At 39.8% G+C, this 21,193-nt stretch overlaps 2 protein-coding genes across 5 annotated transcripts in view; one reads left to right on the forward strand and one right to left on the reverse strand.

Annotated features, from left to right (window-relative positions):
• The window catches only part of Scrn3 (secernin 3), a 65,197-nt gene extending 51,618 nt beyond the window's left edge, over positions 1–13,579 (forward strand). The window contains exon 8 of the mRNA XM_040745594.1: positions 13,151–13,579. Coding sequence (XP_040601528.1) covers positions 13,151–13,171 — 21 coding nt within the window. The 3' untranslated portion in view covers positions 13,172–13,579. The remainder of the gene's footprint in view (positions 1–13,150) is intronic.
• The window catches only part of Gpr155 (G protein-coupled receptor 155), a 42,106-nt gene extending 21,243 nt beyond the window's left edge, over positions 1–20,863 (reverse strand). The window contains exons 1-9 of one of the 4 annotated variants that reach the window (XM_040745589.1): positions 20,651–20,862; positions 16,983–17,132; positions 16,706–16,806; positions 16,007–16,500; positions 8,042–8,441; positions 5,684–5,849; positions 4,719–4,874; positions 2,725–2,808; positions 1,629–1,746 (exon numbers count right to left, since the gene is read on the reverse strand). In XM_040745589.1, coding sequence (XP_040601523.1) covers positions 1,629–1,746; positions 2,725–2,808; positions 4,719–4,874; positions 5,684–5,849; positions 8,042–8,441; positions 16,007–16,466 — 1,384 coding nt within the window. In that variant the 5' untranslated portion in view covers positions 16,467–16,500; positions 16,706–16,806; positions 16,983–17,132; positions 20,651–20,862. Of the gene's footprint in view, positions 1–1,628; positions 1,747–2,724; positions 2,809–4,718; positions 4,875–5,683; positions 5,850–8,041; positions 8,442–16,006; positions 16,501–16,705; positions 16,807–16,982; positions 17,133–20,650 lie in introns of all 4 variants that reach the window. The other 3 variants (XM_005065152.3, XM_013121748.3, XM_005065153.3) reach the window with 3 other exon arrangements.
• Between the last annotated feature and the right edge of the window lie 330 nt (positions 20,864–21,193).

The raw sequence follows: 21,193 nt of genomic DNA on the forward strand, positions 1-21,193 counted from the left end.
ACTTGGGATTACAGTCTCTAGGTTCTTTAAATTTGGCATCTCAGGACAAGTATCATGCTATGACAGTTATACTTGCCTTAAAGAAACACAAACCATCTTGGGTTTGTGAACTGGTCATTCTGCAATCCCTCTCCACATTGCTGTTTCACGTCAAAAGGCTGTGAACTTAGATGGGGCCAGCTTTTGATCGTTAGGGCATGAAACCAAAGGTCTTCCCACATGGTCACCTCCTGGCCCTGGGTTATTAGCCACTGTAAATCTCCCTTCTGGACCACTTTATAATTTCTAATTTGTGGTATGAACACAAAAACAACCAAACCAGACAGTACTTTTCACAAACCTAACAGAATGTCTGCTTCTAAATGAATGTTACATTTCAAAATAGCAATGTTAAGGTAAACATTTTGTCATCTTTTTCAGAGTCAACTGAAAGAGTATTCTTTATCATTGGGCCTTCTATTAAAATTAGTTTATCTAGGACTGGAGAGACAGCTCAATGGTTAAGAGCACTGACTGCTCTTTCAGAGGACCTGGGTTCAATTCCCAGCACACACATGGCAGCTCACAACTGTCTGTAATTCCAGTTCCAGGGGACCTGAAACCCATGGCTAAAGCAACAACGCTTATAAAATAAAAATCAATAAAAATTATTTTATCTATATAAGCATTTTGCTTACATGTACATCTATGTGCCATGTGTATGTCTGGTGCCCATGGAGGCCAGTAGAGGACTTTGGATACCCTGGAACTGAAGTTACAGGCAGTTGTGAGCCTTCATATGGGTGTTGGGAATTGAACCTAGGTCCTCTGGAGCAGTCAGTGCTCTTAACCACTTGAAGTCATCTCCACAGCCCACCCCCACATCCTCTTACTCACTTTTCTTGTTCTCTTATTGCCTCTTTCCCTCTATTACATTTCCCCATTTCTTGAATGTCTGTTGTGTACCAGATGCAAATACCTATACTTGACATCATTCTCAGAATATCTGTGTAATGTGCTTCAAGACAGTAATAAAACAGAAGACCCAGGGGCTGGAGACATGGCTCAGAGCTTAAGAGCACTGGCTGCTTTTCCAGAGGACCCAGGTTCAATTCCCAACACCAATATAGCAGTTCACATCTGTCTGTAACTCTAGTTCCAGGGTTTCTGACACCCTCATACAGACATACATGCAGGCAAAACACCAATAAACACAAAATAAAACAAACAAACAAAAACACACAAAGGCCCAAAGGTAGTTAATTTGTATGTGGCAAAACCACAGCTTGCCGTTCAATAGGATCCCAGAAGTGAGCTCTGGGACCATCGAATCTCTGCCCTTTTCCACCTGGTGTCTCCAAGGGGGTGCTATGCTGACACTGGCCTAGAGTCAGTGACCACCAATGAAAAGGACCACGTGACTGAAGAGGGCTTTGAATCTGGCAAAAATAGTGCCTCGGCAGATAACTCAGCTTGTGCGTGCGTGTGTGTGTGTGTGTGTGTGTGTGTGTGTGTGTGTGTGTGTGTGTGTGTAACAGAGTAAGTACCTTCACCTGTGCTAACAAATTTTAAATGGATCAACAGATGCTGAGTATTTTAGAGGGTGAGCAGGGGGCAGACTTCCACAGTCCTTTCAGGAGCCAACTTACCTGTCCACAAATAGGTGCTGTACAGGGAGCTGTACAATAGAACAAACACCAAAATTTGTCCAACAAAATTTTTTTCTTTAACAAAGTTCCATATCATCATTCCAGCACAAACAATAGACTAAAGAAAAAATATGAAAAGATTTTGTAAGTAGTTAAAAGTAAATTGTATGATTCAGTATTATAACAGAAAAAATTATTAATCTAATCATACCCATTGAGGTTTTATTCGCAGAAAATAATCCTTCATTTAAAACTATTGCCAATCATCAACTGTTATATATTGGTTTTACTAAAATTTCAAGCTTTATGATTAAAAACCTCTTTTCCATTGAGCCTTCAACAATGTACATATTAAATGGAAATAAAGACCATATTCTAAATTCTAGCTTTATTTATTAATGATTTACATAGAAAATGTTAAGCTTCTTTCCATTATGATCACATGCCAAGACCGGAATGTAAAGCAAGGTCATGTGAGCTCTCTTTTTGTTATTGTTTTAATCTTCAAGATGGAGTCTTACTCTGATTTCAAACTCACAGCCTCCTAAACGCTCAGAATTGTGTTTTTAATGATTCAATTGTTTGTATCTTAAAATGCCAAGTTATCATTAATTACCATTATTAATCTCAAAGTTTAAAACCGATTACAACATTTAATATATCAAGCACAAATAGCTGTAATTAAATTTTAATTGATTATATCTACTAATAATCCTGACTTCGTAACTGAAAAAAAATCTAACAACGTAATTTTCTCTCATACAGTACAATAATCCCAGGGGAAAGCACCACTTAAATATCTATAAGTACACTAACCTGAGCAATGAGTAAATATCTACAGGTGTACTAACCTGAGCAATGAGTAAATATCTATGGGTGTACTAACCTCAGCAATGAGTGAATATCTACAGGTGTACTAACCTGAGCAATGAGTAAATATCTATGGGTGTACTAACCTGAACAAGGAGTAAATATCTATGGGTGTACTAACCTGAGCAATGAGTAAATATCTACAGGTGTACTAACCTCAGCAATGAGTAAATATCTATTGGTGTACTAACCTGAACAAGGAGTAAATATCTATAGATGTACTAACCTGAGCAATGAGTAAATTCATTGTAAGCATATGAGGAAGCTGCTTGTATTTCTTACTCAAGAGAAGAACAGCTAGAGACCAGATCTTGAAGATAAAAGGTTCAAGTTATTTATGTTTCTCAATCTTTAAAATTACTTACTAAACAGTATATTATAAATCTTTTTTATTGTGGGGTTGGACTGAACTCAGGGCCTCATATATATTAGACAAGCACTCCACCACTGAGCTACATCCCAGCCCTTGGTTTTTTTTTTTTTTGAGACAGGATCTCACTGTATAATCCAGGCTTGCTTTGAACACCAGATCCTCCTGTCTAGAGTTCAAGTGTGCCAGTATGTCTGGTCCCCATGATTAGTATTTTTGCAGAATTCTCTTATCTTCATTCCAGAAGAAAATTTAAGGTCTCATTGAAATTGAAGGTTATTAATATAAATGACTGTATCCAAAGTGAAATAAAGCCATGGGAGATCCATAGTTAACAGAATAGTTCTTTAAGAACTACTGGCTTGACTAGAGCCATATTCTAAATATGTCTACCTTCAGTGGCTGAAGTAGGACACAAAGTCACAACCAACTACTTAGGAAAGAATTTTTCTAAACTTTTCCTTTCTGATTTTTATGACACTAGTTTCTGAGGGATCTAAATTCCAGGTGGTATTATTTCAAACAACACATACCTCCCACACCAAGATTAATCTTGTATTCCTAGTATTTGAAAGGATTGGGTTTCTCCACTTCCTCTTCCTTCTTTTCTGGTTAGTACTGGGATTGAACCTAGAGCCTCATGCATGCTAAGCACATGTTGTAAACTAACCTACACCCCAGTCCCAGGACTGAGTTTCTATTCTACCTTCATACTTCCAAGGAAAGTATGCTGGGTAATTTTCCTCTCGTCTTGCCAATAGACATTGATACCTTCTGTCTCTCTGAACTACCTTCTTATCAAGGAAATTGATTTTTAAGAGTATGTGATAGGCGCCTGGCAGTGGTGGTGCATGCCTTTAGTCCAAGCACTCGGGAGGCAAAGGCAGAAGGATCTCTGTGAGTTCAAGGCCATGCTGGCCTATAAAGACAGTTTCAGGATAGCCAAAGACTACACATAGAGAAACCCTGTCTTGAAAAAAAAAAAAGAGTATAGGACAGATATTGGATTTCCTAAGAATCACATTAGTTGTGTATTTATTTATTGTTAACATACATATCCATTCTCATATCCATTTCTTTTAAGTATAAACATTGTAAAAAAAAAAAGAATAAACACAGTCTTTTTCCAATCTAGAATCTGGCTGAATTCAGCAATCTGATCTATATGATACTCTAGTTGTTAAAGGCTTATGTATTTGAGCTAGCAGGACCAAATTTGAAGTTATCTGGTTTCATTAAAAAAAAAAAGGTTAATCTTGATCCCAAAGACCTTTGCTGGTCCTATGATTCTAGAATAGCTAGTATTTGTATGGAGATCATTATTCATAGGATGCTTATCTCATTCTCTGGGACCTTAAAACAATCCACAGAACTAGATGAAATAAAGAAAACTAAGCTTAAGAGAGGTTAAGTAACTGCAAAGAGACACATAGGTAACTTGCAATAGGACAAAGAATAAAATCCAAGTTTGACTAAGTCACACACCTTACCCACTATACAACTCAAAACTCCCCATTGGAAAGACAAGCTTAGTTAATTAGGAAGCTGATATTGCATTTTTTTTCAGATAGACTTTGGTTCTCTTTTTTTTTTAAGTTTTAAAAATCATTTTCTCGCTGGGTGGTGGTGGCACACACCTTTAATCCCAGCACTCAGGAGGCAGAGCAGGCAGATCTCTGTGAGTTCGAGACCTGACTGGTCTACAAGAGCTAGTTCCAGGACAGCCTCCAAAGCCACAGAGAAACCCTGTCTCTAAAAACAAAAAACAAAACAAAAAAACATTTTCTCTTAGAAGTTTTGTCAAACTTATTTTGTTGTTTCTATTCAATTTGACACTGAAACATACTTACCAAGGAGACCAGACTGATAATACTTATATCAAAACTAACATTCTGAATGGCATATGCCAATGGCTTAGCATCCATGGTGGGAAAAGTCAATAACCAGGCAGAAACATACATGATTGGAGCAGACACAAATGTGCTTATTACCATCCCTGAGGTTATCTGCAAAAATGAGATCAAATTAAGGAGTCATAACTTACCTAAACAATTGCTAAAAAATTCAAATACCCATAATACACTAATGCTTTTTAAGCTGAAAATGAAACCCAGTAAAGACATTATAGAACTCAGGATATGGTCTGACATCATACTTCTCCTTTCTATGTGACTGCTCCATTGGCCCCTTTCTAATCTAGGTTCAAATGATATTTACATATAAAAATACTATATATTATGTTGTTGATCATCTTCTAAGTACTGGAAAGAGCACCCTTCCAATGGTCTAATTAAATCTATGAACAGTTTTCTTCCATGCAACTTCACAAACTATGGGAAAGAAGTCAACAGAAAATAATATTAAACATGATATAATAGATTAATTCATGGGACTGTCCCTCATATTATATTTCCAAACCCCTTAATACAGATGGCATTAATTTACCAATTTTCTCTAGTTTATTGTGGGGTATTTTTGTGATGATTGAATTATAATGAATGAAATATTTTCCCCTCAAAATTTCCAAAGTTACCCCCTGTATATAACTTTAAATAGAAGCGTAGATGGAAAGTATTTAAAACAAAGACTAATAAAAGAGCATGGGTTTAAAAACTAAGAAAACAGCAAGGATGAATAAGGTTCCCATGTTAAATAACTATGGTTATATAATGTTACAGAATATCTTCTTATTTACAGTGCAGCAGCTTAGAAAGCTCAAATTCTCATTAAAAGAATGTTGCTTTCTGCGTTTCACAACTTCATTTTTCTCTTCGCCACAAAACCACCAGACTTAGAAAAAAAAGTGCATACATACAATCTCTACTTCCATGTTGAACTGTGTTGCAAAGATAGCCACTCCCGGGGCTACAGGGAAGACGCCATAGAGAAAGGCATAATTGGACAAACTTGTATGGTTGACTATACTGTCACCCTTGTCCAAGAGTTCTACCATTTCTCTGCACAGAAGGGGCAGCACCAGGCTGGAGAAAGAAGAGGTGTAGACGTTACTTAATAGCAATGCCTGTGTATCCCCGCTAGTACTGCTCTGGTGAATCTGAAATTTTGTTACTATTTTCCTCCTGTCCAGAAGGCACTTATATTTCCATGCAATATATTCTATTGCTGCTGGAATTTTGTTGAAAGCCAGGAATTCAGCCAGGGGCCATTTCAAGAACAATGTCCTGGAATATTTCAAACATCAGGGAATATAAAGGGGAAAACGGGTTTTTACAATTTTTTTTGCAAAAAAAAAAAAAAAACCCTGTAAGCATTTTAATTACAGCTGCTTTCTTGCTTCTTCTATTGGTTAACTGCAATGTGAAATGGAAAAGGTTGAAAATCTTTGTAACTTCTTTCAAGTAACTTTTTGGAAAAAAAGCTGAATTTTGTGATTAAGTGTTTAAATGATTCAATTAATGATAGTGCAGCCCAATAAAATTCTTAAAAACAGTAGAAAAGTAGGCATCTTAGTAATTAGTTCTTGGTATTTGTAAATAAAAAGAAAGATTCAGCAGAGGGAACCGAAACAACTGTGTGGAGCGAGCACAAAGGGAAGCCAGGTCTGGTGAGGAATCTATTATTAGAGTCTTCACCCTTATGCGGAAAGAACAGAGCAGTCACCAGGCCGATAGGCTTGCCTTCAGAAGAGCAGGCTGATACACTGTTGCAGCAGTGCCTAAAGAGGTGTGCTAGGATAGGAATGTGCGTACGTGTGCACAGCTGCGCCTGTGAAGGCCAACGGCTGACACTGAAAGTCTTCCTCAGCTGCTCTACCCCTTATTGTTTGAGACAAGACCACTCACTGACCCTTCAGTTCGACACTTTGGCTAGGCTGACTGAAGGAAGCCTCAGGAACTCTTCCTGTCTCCCCGGTCCCGTTTCTGGAATTACAGGCATGTGCCGCTGTGTCTGGCTTTTTACGTGCCTGCTATAGAACCAAACTCATGTTCTCATGTTTGTGTAACTTTACATACTGAACCACCTCCCCAGTCCTGAATTTCCCTTAGGTGTTTGTTGTAATAGACAGTTCATGCAACTAGGGCACTGTAACTCCTTCTTATAAATGTATGTATGTACGCATGAATGTATGTATTTTATGTGTGTGGGTGCATGGCTTGCTTGTATTTCTGTGCACCGTGTACATGCAGTGCCCAGAGAGGCCAGAAGAGGGAGTTGGGTCTCCCTGGAGCTGGAGTTACAGAAGGTTGTGGGATACCATGTGGGTCCTGGGAATCAAACCCTGGTTGTCTAAAAGAAGAATCAATGCTGACACCTCTCCAGCCCCCAATTTTTTTTAAATCAAATACCTAATAAGAATAAAAAAAACCTTGAAAAATTTTAATTAACATTGAAATTACAATATTATCATTATCGAAACAACACTACAGTGGAAATACTAACTCATATATTCTGAAGAACAATTTACCACCAAAAATATTTTTCAGAACTATTTATTTTATTTATTTTGTCCTGGTCCCATGGATTTAACTCTTACATAAGAGTTGAATTCCACATTTAAGCATGCACTAAGTGTTTTGGGTAATATTGCAGTAAAATTATGTCAACTCCATGGATGACAAGCCGATAAGCTGAAGAACTATTAATAAAAAGTATTTCTACTGTAATGTTGTTCCAATAATGATAATATGTCCAAAAATGTTTATGTCACTGAATAGTTTCCAAAATTCTTTTAAAAAATAGTGATTATTAAAATATTATTCTTAAACAATAAGATGCTTATACTTTATGATTTCTAATGGACTTAGAAATTTTGCAAAATTTGTTTTAAAAACATGCTCTAGAGATATGGTATAGTTCAATGGCAAAACAGTTACCTAGCACATCCAAGGCCCTGAGTTTGATGCCCAGAACCATAAAAGCTGATTAAGTATGATTTTTACTGAGACATTGAAAATATTAGGCAAACTTTATATCTGAAGTAAAACCAATAATCTTTGTCTTCTAACAGTAAAGTAGTGAAAATAACTTACATGCCTTAGTAAGGAAATAATTATTTTACAATACCCAACTAGCCCATTTTCCTTTCAATCACAGCAGCTATCTAAGTAAGATTAATGTCCAAAGGAAAAATTTGCTGCAATACAACCCAGTGCGTTGGTTAAACAGGCTTTTCTCCCTCTTACAACTGCCAAGTTAAACAAGCGAGACTTACAGTTTGGCCGTGATGAGAAGAGTAAGCACGACAAATGCCGACTTCTTCAGTCGCTTTATTTTCCCCACCATTGTCAGACCAAGATAAAACAGGGCTGATCCAGAGAAGGAATTTGCAAGTCCATCAAGGAAATTTTCCATATACACAGGGATCTTTTTGTCAAGAATAAAATTGAAGGCAATGCCAACAAAGACCATAAACACTATCGGGTTCTGTAACACATGTAGAAATCCAAGTCCCACAATTTTTACTTTATTTTGAGAAGCATTTTGAGTGTCCTTAGACTTCTGGATTTCACAGAAGATAAACCCAATAGGGTTTAACATCATAAGAGATATTGGTGCCACCAAATAAATATACTGGAGATATTCTGGGTATGTGGTTTGATACAGAGCTTCAACTGTAAAACAAGAATATTAGCACAAAATTATACAAATATGCATATGACATTTTTGTGCTTGTTTATATCATTGGAAGTTAGTCTAGGGATGGATAGCCCCACTCACTTATTTTTAGAAAGGCAAATTTTAGTAATAAAACTGACAAAAAAGAACTTACCATATTAAGTACCATCCAGTTTATACAATAACAACAATCAACTTTAAGTTATTTTTTACAAAAACCAACTATTTTCCAATATAGAGGCTTAAAATTGAATCTCTAAAAGGGCAGAGCTGTAAAATTTTTAAAAGAGCAAAGTATAAATCTGAAGAAGTAACGATATCAACAAGATATTTGCTTGAACTCATGGAGCGAGCATCTTCATTGGTGTGGTAAGGCAGGAGTCAGATGGCAGCTGATGGGGGAGAGTAGGTCAGGAACTCAACAGCCCTGTGTGAACTTTCTCCATAGGGAAAGATGTAGGCATAAGACCCCAGGCACGTCTGAATTAGGTACAGTTGGAAGTTCAGAAGTTTTCAGTCAGATTGTGAGCGATCAAGTTTATATTTTCCAGACGTGGTATAGGATGTGGCCATGTGAGCTGGCAGCTGACAAGTAGGAAAGGCTTCCCTGGAGAAGAGGAGGCCACGGAACTGAGAGGGCAGAGAATTCAGTGGGTAGCTGAGGAGGATGCTAACATCAAGAGACAAAAGTAGAACTTCATAATGAAGAAGAGAGTCAGACATTAAGGTCTGCAGCGGATGGGAGGAAAGGACTAGAACAGAGAGGAGTGATTGAGCCAATCAACTTTAACAGATGTCATCAAGAAAGCAGCCAGTAACGTCCTACAGACAGCACCGGGTAAACAGTGAGGAAGAGAGCCCCAGTGATACCTACGCTTGCTTGTGGGGCATGAGCTATGGGATCACGCTTCTAGCAGTTCTAGAAGGTGAAGACTGAGGGACCGGTCTGGGGTGAAACCAGGCAACTTAAAGCCGCTTGGTCTTCAGGCTTGTTTTGGACATAGAACTTGAACCTATCTAACTGGAAGTATACAAAAGCCCATTCATAATGGATGTCAAGTTGCGAAATAAAACGAATGTCACAGTCATTCCAAGGGGAGAGGCAGTCATGTGAGAACAATGCAGATCGAGTTTCTTAATTTAAACTAAGATAAAGTACACAAGTAGGAAAATATATTTGTTTACCTACTTGGGATTCAGAAGTTCAGTTAATGTCAGACACATGTCCTTCCGTTAAAGTTATGTAATAGATTATATAACCTCAGAACTCCACCTTGATCTCATTAGCTACTCTTACTTTTTATAAGATTCAAATCTCTTTTCTCCTAGTTAAGCATCTACATGGGTCTGTGTTATCTCCAAAATAGAGCAGAGGTTAAATGACATAAAACTTCATCAGTTCTCTTCACACTGACTTCTAAGTTAGACGTGCTGGCTTGATGACTCCATGGCTGCCTTCCATGTTTCCTGGTGCTTTTTTTTTTTTTTTTTTTTTTGGTTTCATGAGACAGGGTTTCTCTGTATTGTTTTGGAGGCTGTCGGTCCAGCCCGGCCTCGAACTCACAGAGATCCGCCTGCCTCTGCCTCCCGAGTGCTGGGATTAAAGGCGTGCGCCACCACTGCCCGGCTCCTGGTGCTTTTTAAAGTAAAAAGTCCCATCTTGACAATTATCCTACACTTCTTAGGTATTCCACCTCTAGGAAAAAGGTGTCCGTATCTGCCCACCACTTTAGTTTCTTAAATGGAGTGTATATTTAGCGATTGTCTTGCATTTTCAGTCTGGTTTTAAGAATTTTTCCTAAGTGACCACAGGGCACTGCGGGAGTGTTTTCTGTGGCAACCTTCATCTCCAACTCCACGCTCTCCTCAAAGCCCTTATACTGATTGATCACTGGTGTAGAGAAGTTTCTAGTCCTGGCACATCACTGGTCACTACCAATTAATGAACAATCTCCTCTCACTCCCTCCCTCTCTCTCAAGAATTCAATGCAAGCCTGAGCAACAGTTTTCCATTGCTGCTGCTAGGCAGTCATCAGATACAGCAGCACCCCATCCTTTCTTTGGCTTCCTACGTGCCCAGTTATCCATGGGTAATAAGAACAGTAAGCAGAGTGCAGTGAGACAGCTTGAGAGAAAAGGATAGAGACCACAGCCCACATCATTTTTTACAGTATATTACTAGTCTGTCTTACTAGTTATTGTCAAACTCTTGGTGTACCAAATTTATACATTAACCCTGATCATAGGTAGATATGGATAAGACCTTTGTTATATGTAATATGCATTTATAATTGAGAATCGCATCACTTAGGATACCGAGGCAAGAACTGCTGCTGGGGTTTATGGCTTAGTGTGTATGGGTGTCCGAAGGGGATCTTGGCACACTCTCCCGTCAGATAAGGGAGATTACTGTCCTTCCTTTGTAGGGTCTTTTGTAGTTTCTCTTGATTCTTACTCCTATCAGTTAAAAGTCTGAAAATTGGGTTACTAGGTGTTCTCACGAACCAGTGTTCTTCTGTGTTTTCTCAACCACTCCTTTCATCCATATTATTAACCATCTAAATCGCAACTACGCAAAGTCAAAACTTCCAAAAATTAGCATTTTTCCATCACTTCCGCCACTCACTGGCACAGCTCTTGTGGCTTTCTTTTAATGAGCACAGCCAGTCCCCGTAATCGTCCTATTTATCCAAACACATCTTTTACTACTCCATAAAGCAAAGACTCCATCTTCCAGATCTCTATCCCAGGCACAGTAGACAAACAGTGCACCCATAAACACAGGCTCCGCTTGCTGACCATGCCTTCACTCTAACACCTTGAATTTCTTTCTTTCTGAAACTTGCCTAATATTTACAGCCAGTCTCTTGCACTCGCTCTACCAAGTCTTCAAGCTCCATCCTTAAATCTCACCTTCTCTGGAATACCGTGCATCAATGCTACCTCAAGAAATTCTAAGTGCCCTGGAGGCATCATTCCATAACCCACAGACCCCGCCCAACATAGTACTGAACAAATCTGACCAACAGAATTAATTGATACATCAACAAAAGCTAAGGGTATCAGGTATAGTAAAATGTACTTTGTATCATACAACAATTTATATCTGTTACTAGTTAATCTGGCTCTTTTGGGATCCATATTTTATTTTTAAATTATCACCTTAATTATCCTTTTTTGATGCACGTATGTACACATTCATGCGTGTGGAGGCCAGAGGTGATGTTGAATGTTTTTCTCAATCACTCTCCACCTTACCCTTTGAAACGGACCTTTGGTTCACTGTTTCAGCTGGCTAACCAGCGGGCTTCAGGGGTCTCCGTCTCTGCCTCCCCAGCACTGGGATTTTAAGCTCACATGGGGCTCATACGTACACAGCAAGCACCTCGCCATCCCTGGCATCATCCTAGCTCCTTAGCTTGATTTTTGATACAGAATCTCACACTGTAGCCTAGGCTGGCTTTGAACTCCCAGCAGTCCCCTTGCTTCAGCCTCCTGAATAACAGGATTACCAATGTATTTTAAATTGGCCAATAAAAATCACACATGTTATATACATGTTACTTTGAAATTTTTAAATTTTGGAATGGTTAAATTAAGCTCACAGCATACATATTTTCTTATATAATTTTCAGTGATGTGCACACTTACATTGTTATTAACTGTATTCACTATGTTGTACAATAGTCCTCTTGAACTTATTTCTCTTATCTAACTGAACTTTCATGTTTTTTTCCTTTTTACACATTGCGAATATTTATAAAGCAGGTTACAATTATAGTCTTTCAACTCAGCCAAACTAGTGCATAAGGGCAAAAGAAGCAATGTCTAGTGGGAGAGCAAATAATCATGATTAAATAAATGCTTATTAAATTACTGGTAGAAAGGGGTTCAACATGGGAATTTTAGTCTCTTTTGCCACTCATTTCCATAATTACTTAGCATTCCATCCTTATAAATTGGCAGTTAGCAACCTGAAGACAATCTTTCAAATCGGAAAGGAAAATACACATGAATACAGTGACCTATAGCAACTAAAATTAGATTTATAATCACTACTCAGCTATTAAGTCCTAATTAATTAACGATTATAAATAAGGCTCTTAGAGGGAGGGGGAATCCCATTATGAGGAGTTAGTATATAGCTTGTAAGAACTAAGATAAAATTAGCCACCCACTGTGACTCCTATTTTGATTCCTGCAGGGTTTCAATCTCTAGAAAATAACACACAGACCCTGACAAGACCATTCCATTACTTAATGGCATATAGTTAAACGGCTTCATCTCCATTGTGTTTACAGCTCAAGCACTAGAGCCTAATTATGATTAGTCAGGGTACTTATGTTATCAGCATTGTTTGAAGAATAAATTATAGGACTTAACTATGCCCTATTAGTATCTTTTAATGACAGAGGCAGGGAGCCATTCTGATCTGCTGGAATTGGCATGTCACCTTTGTAGATTCTTGGTTTCTTCTCACACCTGCATTTTTAAAAGTACCTTTGAAAAGAATTGTCCTAAAAGACTGTAAACCTTTTTCAGTCTGTAATTCACTTGACTTTAATGTAAAACCTACATAGTAACATAGCATTATCTATTTTCTATATACTATCGTATATAGTATATCTTTCCTATACACTAAGAAAAGATACATAGTCATCTTTTTCTTTATTCACTAACCTATCTATCTTCTCTCCACGCCAGTATTTCCCAAGTCACCTGTAAATTGAGCCGGTGAGGAGCAAATGCAACCCTAAAAAGGATGTTTCTTCTAATTCATTATCAACACTTCTCTTTCAACATGATACTGGGAATGCCTAGCAGAAGTTGTGAAACACACCAAAAGAAAGGTCTCCCTGGCGACTGTCTTCTCTGTTCACCATGTGCAAGAGCAGAAGACAGATGGAGACAGACTGCACTAACAAATACCCTACTAGGGAGCAGACATACGACATAATGTTCTGTACACATCTTCCATTTAACAAGTAGACGAGAAAGCTGTCTGTATGACTGGCTTTTAATAAAGTTATAGTCTATAGCCTGGTGTTACAAGCGTTATTATCTGTGAGTAAAACAAACAACAAAAATTATAACCCCAAATTACACAACATATTCATTCAGGTTGTTATACCACTAGGAACTTGATTATTACCACATTAAAGATATAACATGGAATGTAAGAAAAACAGTGATGAAATGGCTGGGTATATACATATACATATACATATACATTAGAAAGCATCGTAATAGGAAGAGTAAGTCATCCAATAGCTTTTTTCCACGTCTGCTCTCTCCTCCTCTTTGCGTGTTCATGAATCTGTGCATGCATCCAGAGACCAGAGGAGAAGGCCTGGAGGCTTTCTCTATCTCTCTCCATGGTATTCTAGAGACAGGTCTCTCACTAAACCTGAAGCTCATTCAAGGTAGGCTGCCTGGTCAGTGAGTTCCAGGGCCCACCTGCCCCTCCTCCCAGCACTGGGGGTTACAGGAAGGAAAGGTCTGTCTGACTTTTTTCTTTAAGCTGGTAAAGAAGGCTCTTATTGAGGGCAAGGAAACACACACATAAAGCAAACACAGAGTTGAAGAGTTTTCAGAAAGCAGAGGGTGGCTCCGGAAGCTAAAGCAACCATGCCTAGTCTAAGTGGATGCTGGGGGTTTGAATCCAGGTTCTCTTGCTTTTGCAGCACACACTCTTACTAAGCTACCCCTCCAGCTCTCCCCGCCCCCAAACATATTTTGAAGACAAAAAACATCTGATTCTGTTCTGAAACTGCTAAATTGCAAAGGTTGATCAGGTCTTCTATGATAGACCTAGCCTGTTATGTAACCGTATGGCATACCAGAGTGCCAGGGATTTAGAACCAGAAAGCCTAGAGTTGGTTCTCAGGCACATGTTAGCTATGTGACCTAGGTTAATACAATCCTGTAACCCTGTCTCCTTATTTGAAAGTGATAATATCTGCCCTATTCAAATAATAAAGTCTCCTGTAAACTATAAAGTTACAAATGTTAGTTCTCGTTATGAGATTACTAGTCTATAAAAATATGAAACTATAGATGCCTAGTACATGTCTAAAATAAGAACAATATTTATTAAATATTTAACACTATGGCAACATGTTGCTTCTGGAGTCTTTATCCTACAAAGCCTTGGCCAGACTACATTCTTATTTCTTCTAAGGACAGGGACAAACATTAGTTTCTGCTGTGTAATTTCGACTTAAAGTTTAGTAACTCCAAAGGAATACCTGCAGAGCTTCTATTTATAGACCAGTTACCTAAGAGCCCTGCTTTACCCGCTCTTCAGTCTCCTGCTTTACTCCACGCTATTTGATTTCTTTGGTATTTTTCCATGGCTAAAATGAGGAAAGTTGAACATTATAGTTCACTACAATCTTTTTGGTGCCAGTGGTAACATGGCTTGGGTGAGGAGGATGGGATAAAATGACCTAGGCCTGAGAGTCCATGGTAGGTTTCGACTGTACAGTTTAATATTCCCCTGAATCTCTGCTCTGAAGATTAACCCATCTCTCTGCCACCGTAGCATCTCCTCACACCTGGCCCTTACTCCATCCTCTGGCGCCCTGACAACATTTCTTATGATCTTAGTTTCTATCATAGCTTTAATTCTTCATTGAAATCTGAACTCAGTATGTTTGAGAACTCTGTTCACAGGTCTCTTCCTAGCCCAGCATGTTGCACCTTCCCATGAGCAAATGGATGGACACAGACACAATAGTCCCATGCTGTGATGCGTGGTTAAAACACGCACAACTTGCATTTTTAAATACTAAAAAATGAGTTTCTAGGAATGGTTGTATATTCTGAAAAACAAAATATACTTCCTCTCAAGAAACTACAGCATCCCAAATTAGTGTGCTTATCGTTTTACCAGAAAATGTAAAATTGCCCTGTGTACAGAACTACAGACATAACAGCGTCCTCACCACTTTTGTCCTTAAACAAGAATTTAGCATCAACACAAATATGCTGAAAACTCAAATGACAAGCTCACAAGCAAATTTCAGTGTAAAATGATCTATTATAGTCTAGAGCCTAAGAACAAGGATGGTGTGGAAAAGCCATTAATGCCATAAATTCCCACTGCTGGCACGCAGTGATGAGTACTTTCATAGGGACATAAGATTTTTTAAAAAATATAATTTAAATCAGAATGTGATTCCCTCTAGAAATTAGATTTCTTTACATGAGATATGGAGAAGAAATAGAATACTATTAGAAAGATTATCCCCTAAGGTATTAGAATATGACCATTTACTTTAGATAGAAAATTAAGTAATCCTTAAAACTCTGAAATTAAAGAAAAATATTCTAATTTCAGACAGCTTTAAGGAAAAAATAATGGGTTGGATTTGAAGCAGGGAAAGCTGTAATCAGAATATCCTGTGTGAAAAAAATTTCAATTAAACAAACAACGAATGATTCCCTAGAGATGAGAATAAGACTATGTCACTAACAAAAGCTTAAATATATCAAAAACTTATGCTGCCATATAAAATGCTTGAACTTTTTTAAAACCGAAGAATAAAAAGAACTTACCTATAGGATATCCCAATGCAAAGTCATTGCTTTGTGTAGCAAAAATAGGGAATAGCCCAGCTTTGCTAAATCGACTCTCAGGACTGGCAACCAATAAGGTTAAAACACATACAATGAAAAACACAGAGGCTTTGCCAATTAAGATACTATATAGGAAAGCCCAGTCCACATTAGAGAAATTAAGTACAACCATGTTTTTGAATAATAAAGCTGGAAGGGCAAATCTGGAGACGAAATTTCCCAGTCCTTTGGCCTGTGTTGACGTTATGACATTGGCCCTTCCTGCTATGTAGCCACAAAGGACTATGCCAAAGCATTCTAGCAAGGCTGGAAAAAGCCTTGTTATGGACATTGAAGGTGGGTCATTGGTGGAATTAAATCCATGAGTTACTGTTGCAGACAAAGTCTCATTCATATTAATGGCCAGAGTTGAGTTCTCTGCTGAAAAATAAGAGTCCATTTTCTCTCTCCTTCCACCTCCAACCACCAGGTCTCTGAAAAAAATGAAAAAGAAATAATAGAAAAGAAAATTTAGTGTCACGACTGTTCAGAGTACAGACTGAAACGGAACGCTACAAACCTGGACTTACTTACAGTTTAAATGGCCAAACAAATGTTCATACTCTCTTCAGTGTCCACCAGGGGAAACAAGATTGAAAGGAGCTGGGGGAAGTACTTCACTCTCAAAGGTTACCTTACCATTCTATGAAGTGTCAGACACGAGTAAAACAAGATCCACAAACATTACAGCTGCAGTGACGCCCTGTGGTTCTCTCCAGGCACCCGCAATCTGCCTCCATCTAGTGCCAAGAGGAGGAGGCCCAGTGTCTGCAAAGGACCTCCTTGCACCTGGATTCTCCAGAAACTTCCGAAGTTCTCGGGGATAGACTAAGGAGTGACACTGTAACCAGAAGGTCCCTTCTAGCCTGAGGTCATGCTTGAGCATAAGGGAGAATCATAGCAGGGCACCACTTACCAACTTGATCCCAACACTTAACTTCTTATGCTTCGCTTTACCATCTGTGAAGGATCAATATCAGTAGAGTGCTTATACTCTAATCACATGCAGCACACAGTAATTATTTAACCAGCGCTGAATATAACTTTTGGTAGAGTATGAGCAAACCTATGAAAGAAAAGAAGTGATTAAAAAAAAATGTCATTCCGCCAGCCTCCTCTTAGTTCCTTTAATGTAAGCACATACACAGGCCTACAGTCCCTTAGTGCCACGGGGGACTTGACACATGTAGTGCACTCTAAAATTTTCTCTGCCATTTGCACTGCCCACATAATTAGCACCTACCCAGTCTCCAAACTCAACCATACGGTTCTGGAATCATTTCATCAGGTGAGGTTTCTTTAATCACATAGTTAGGCATGATTCTTCCTCAAATAAAATCACGATCCTTCCCTTTCGTCTGCTTTTCTCAGTCTGTTTATCCCAATGCCTTGAAATGACTGCCGTATGCCTGTCTCCTTTACCAGACTTGAAATGTCACAGAAGCAAAGGTCACCCATGCCTTTACACATCCGTGTCCCTAATATCTAGCACAATGCCTGGCATCATAGGAAGCACTGGGGAGGGGGACTTGATTTGTTACAATTTTCACTAAATTCATTAAATAACAACCTTTCCTTAAATCAACCCCTTCTCTCACTGTCAGTTCTCTTTTAGGTATTATCTAGTTCATGAATAGATCATCTCTCTTTCTAAACAATAAATGTTTTTCACAGCAGTAACAACTCCCAAAACACAAACTGTATCCTAGGATGGAGTAAGTTCTGTGTGCTAATATAGCAACTGATAGACTCCCCTCCTCTTGTTGCCAGAGATTCAATGAGCACAAACTTTAAATAATTCTGAGACAAATCAGTTTTTAATAGTAATTTGGAATTAATCTGATAGTAATTGTCAATAACTAAGTGATTATTCAAGTTTTATCATCTAAAGTGGCACTACATGCCAGGGGAAAAATCTGGTGTTTCCTGCAAGTTACAGGAATTTGGTTAAATTCTTGAACACCCACACCACATTCGAAAGACTTGGCCTTAACCATCAAATGTTACACAGGTTGTGTAAGAGAATATTCCTTGAGCTGCTCTCTATAAGACAAACCCTTTTAAAAACCTTATATGTAACTGGGATTAAGACAAGTATTTTTTTTTAACCAGGATTAAACAGGAGTGGTTAGTAGAAACTGATCCTACAATGTTCACATATTTGAGTTTTAACAAATAAATACTAAATTATACTGATTGGTACAGTGAGAGGTTCTGGTTGGTATACATAGCCAGGTACTGGTTGGTACACATAGCCAGGTTCTGGTTGGGACACCTAGCCAGGTTTGGGTTGGGACACATAGCCAGGTACTAGTTGGTACACACAGACAGGTACTGGTTGGGACACATAGCCAGGTTCTGGTTAGCACATATAGCCAGGTTCTGTTGGGACACATAGCCAGGTATTGGTTGGGACACAGCCAGGTTCTGGTTGGTACACATAGCCATCCTTGAAGGATCTGATCAACAATCAGACTTGAGTGTTAAATATTGGAGCCCTTAAGAAATGTGTCCTTAGAAAGGTAGTGGGAAAGGAGGAGAGAAACTGCCCAGACTTTTGATGCTGTTCCAAAGCTCCCTGTAATTTTTTACTTGGATAACTCACAACCCCCTATTTGGACTACATAAGACAACAGTGTAGTTTTATATATATATATTTTTAAAACAACAGTCCTAATTAACAATAGTTAAGTGAAAAGAGTAACAGACTTTGAAACCTAACCCTTATCAACTCTTTGGGTCAATTAATTACTTTGCCTCCCTCAGCTGGTTTCCTTGACTGTAAAATTACCAGGGAAACCTCCTTAGAGAGATACTGTAGAGAAAGGATGTTTAATACACAGTTTATCACAGAATAGGCCTTCAAGAAATGGCAATAGTTCTAGTGCCAAGTGTGGTGTCCCATACTGGAAACCCAGAATTGGAAGAGAGAGGCAAGAGGATCAAAGCTCAAAGCTAGCTGGGGCTGCACACTGATACCCTGCCTCAAAAAACAAACAAAACCTAATAATCAAAGGAGACACCAAAGGGGGTGAGAGAGGGGGGCAGAGAGACCTAGACCTAATGGTAATGATTCGGATAGAAACAAAGTAAAGACCACTCCTTGTCCTAAGTAGCTCTACAAATACCTCTGCCATTGAAGATCAATAATAGTACTACTAGATAGTCCATAAAGTTACCATTTGGGATGTGTTATAAAGTTACCAGACTCTATTGTAGACCCACCAATTAAGAAGAGTTGAATTTAGTTTGATTTCAAGTAGCTATTGACAGTGAACAAAGACCTCTTCATCAGTGGGGTGGCCAATAGGAGAAGCAACACCCAGGTTCAGCTTTCAATTATTTCAAAATTAAAAAAAATTTAAAAGTAACCTGCTCCTTTCCCCCTTTAATTTTTCCAGTGTCATAAAAGCAACAGTTCCTGAGACAAATGAAAATTAAAACAACTTCTAGCCTGACATGATATCACACACCTCTAATCCCAGCACTAGGGAGGCAGAGGCAGGAAGACAATGTTCAAGCCCAGCCTCAGCTACACAATAAAGCCAGTTGGGACTTACATTAGCGATTGTTTCAAAATAAGTAAGGGAAAATTCAAAAATAAACCTCAAGCTTTATCTCATACCACTAAAAAAAAAAAAAAAAAGCCTTCCAAAGCACATTTTAAGATGAACAAGAACCACAACAAAGGAAGTTTTAAAAAAATGACATCCAGTCCTTTAATCTACAAAAACAAGGCTTGTTACAGAACAAACAAGTTGACCTGCCACTGTACAAACCAGTTCACTGGGGCAGACACTAGAAAATAAAGTATACAAACGGCCTAAGCACTTTATATTTGACTTAGATAACATCACCAAAGCACTGAAATAGTAGGTTAATTGCTATTAAGTTAAAATGGGGTGCAGTGTTAACTTGAAAGAGAAAGCTTCAAACTCTTAGGCTGTTCTTTTCTCAGACACACAATATTCTTCCTCCATGAGAAAAACCTAATGCCGTGTAGCATTATAAAAGAACTCTTAAACATCATCAGGCACCCTATTCACTGCCTTTTTCTCTCATCTGTCTGCAAGGGACAGACTTTGGCCCTCCAAGATAAGAAGTGCAGAGTCCCTAACCCAACAGAAGGCCCCGCGGGCTGCTGACATCCGTGGAAATGGAAAGCCAGGGCATGGGAGTCACGCCAGGTGCTCCGTAAAAAAGGGAGAAAAATTGGCGCAAAACACCAGGTACCTGGGCAGAGGCGCTCAGGAGGGGTAGACACTAAGGCCACCTTGATATAAAGTGAAAAGTCAAAGATGACAGGGTTGGCGCACGTGCAACGGGGCTCTCTGCACCCCGGGAACGCAGCTCTGGCACCAGATGGGACAAGTCACCCTTTCTGTGCAGACCATCCCGAGTGTTCCCGCAGGTTTCAGGAGTAGGCGCTGCGGGGCAGAGAGGGACAGGAGCAGCAATGGGCCGAGGACCGGGACACCCGAGTCTGGCGCTGCCCACTGGTCCAGACTCCAGGGACAGGGGCAGGGGCAGGGGCAGGGGCAGGAGCTAGACCCGGCAGGTCCACGCTACCGGCGCTCATCTCACCTGCTAGGTCTGCAGCCCGGGCTGCGAGGAGGACTCCGGTGCTCGCAGAGGGCAAAGCAGCGAGCACACAGCCGTCATCTCCCGCCCCCAGTCCTCTTCTCCCAGCGGCGTCGGCCAGCGGCAGCTACCCAACCACGTTTCGAGAAAGGGAGGGGTGAGCCGCTGCGGCCCTGTCAGCTACCTTGGGTGTCTACGGCCCGGTGCCTCCCTCCCCGCCTCCGCCCCGCCCTCAGGCCCCGCCCCTGGCCTGGAGGTCGGAGATGCGGGTCTCCACCCTGCCGCGAGACTCCGCCCCCAGGCTCGCGACACAGCTCCGCCCCGCCTCAGGCCCCGCCTCCAGCCTGGAGCTCCGCCGAGCTGATCTCCACCCCGCCTCCAGGCCCCGCCCCCCAGGGCGCAAGGACACACTCCGCCCCGCTCTAGGGCCCCACCCTAAGGCCCCGCCCCTCGCCTGGAGATCCCAGCTGTCGGTCTCCACCCTGCTGTCAGGCCCCGCCCCCAAGCCCAAGAGACTCGGTTCCGCCCAGGCCCAGCTCCCCAGGT

The sequence above is a fragment of the Mesocricetus auratus genome, unplaced genomic scaffold, assembly GCF_017639785.1.
Source record: "Mesocricetus auratus isolate SY011 unplaced genomic scaffold, BCM_Maur_2.0 Super-Scaffold_100004, whole genome shotgun sequence".
Lineage (NCBI taxonomy): Eukaryota > Metazoa > Chordata > Mammalia > Rodentia > Cricetidae > Mesocricetus > Mesocricetus auratus.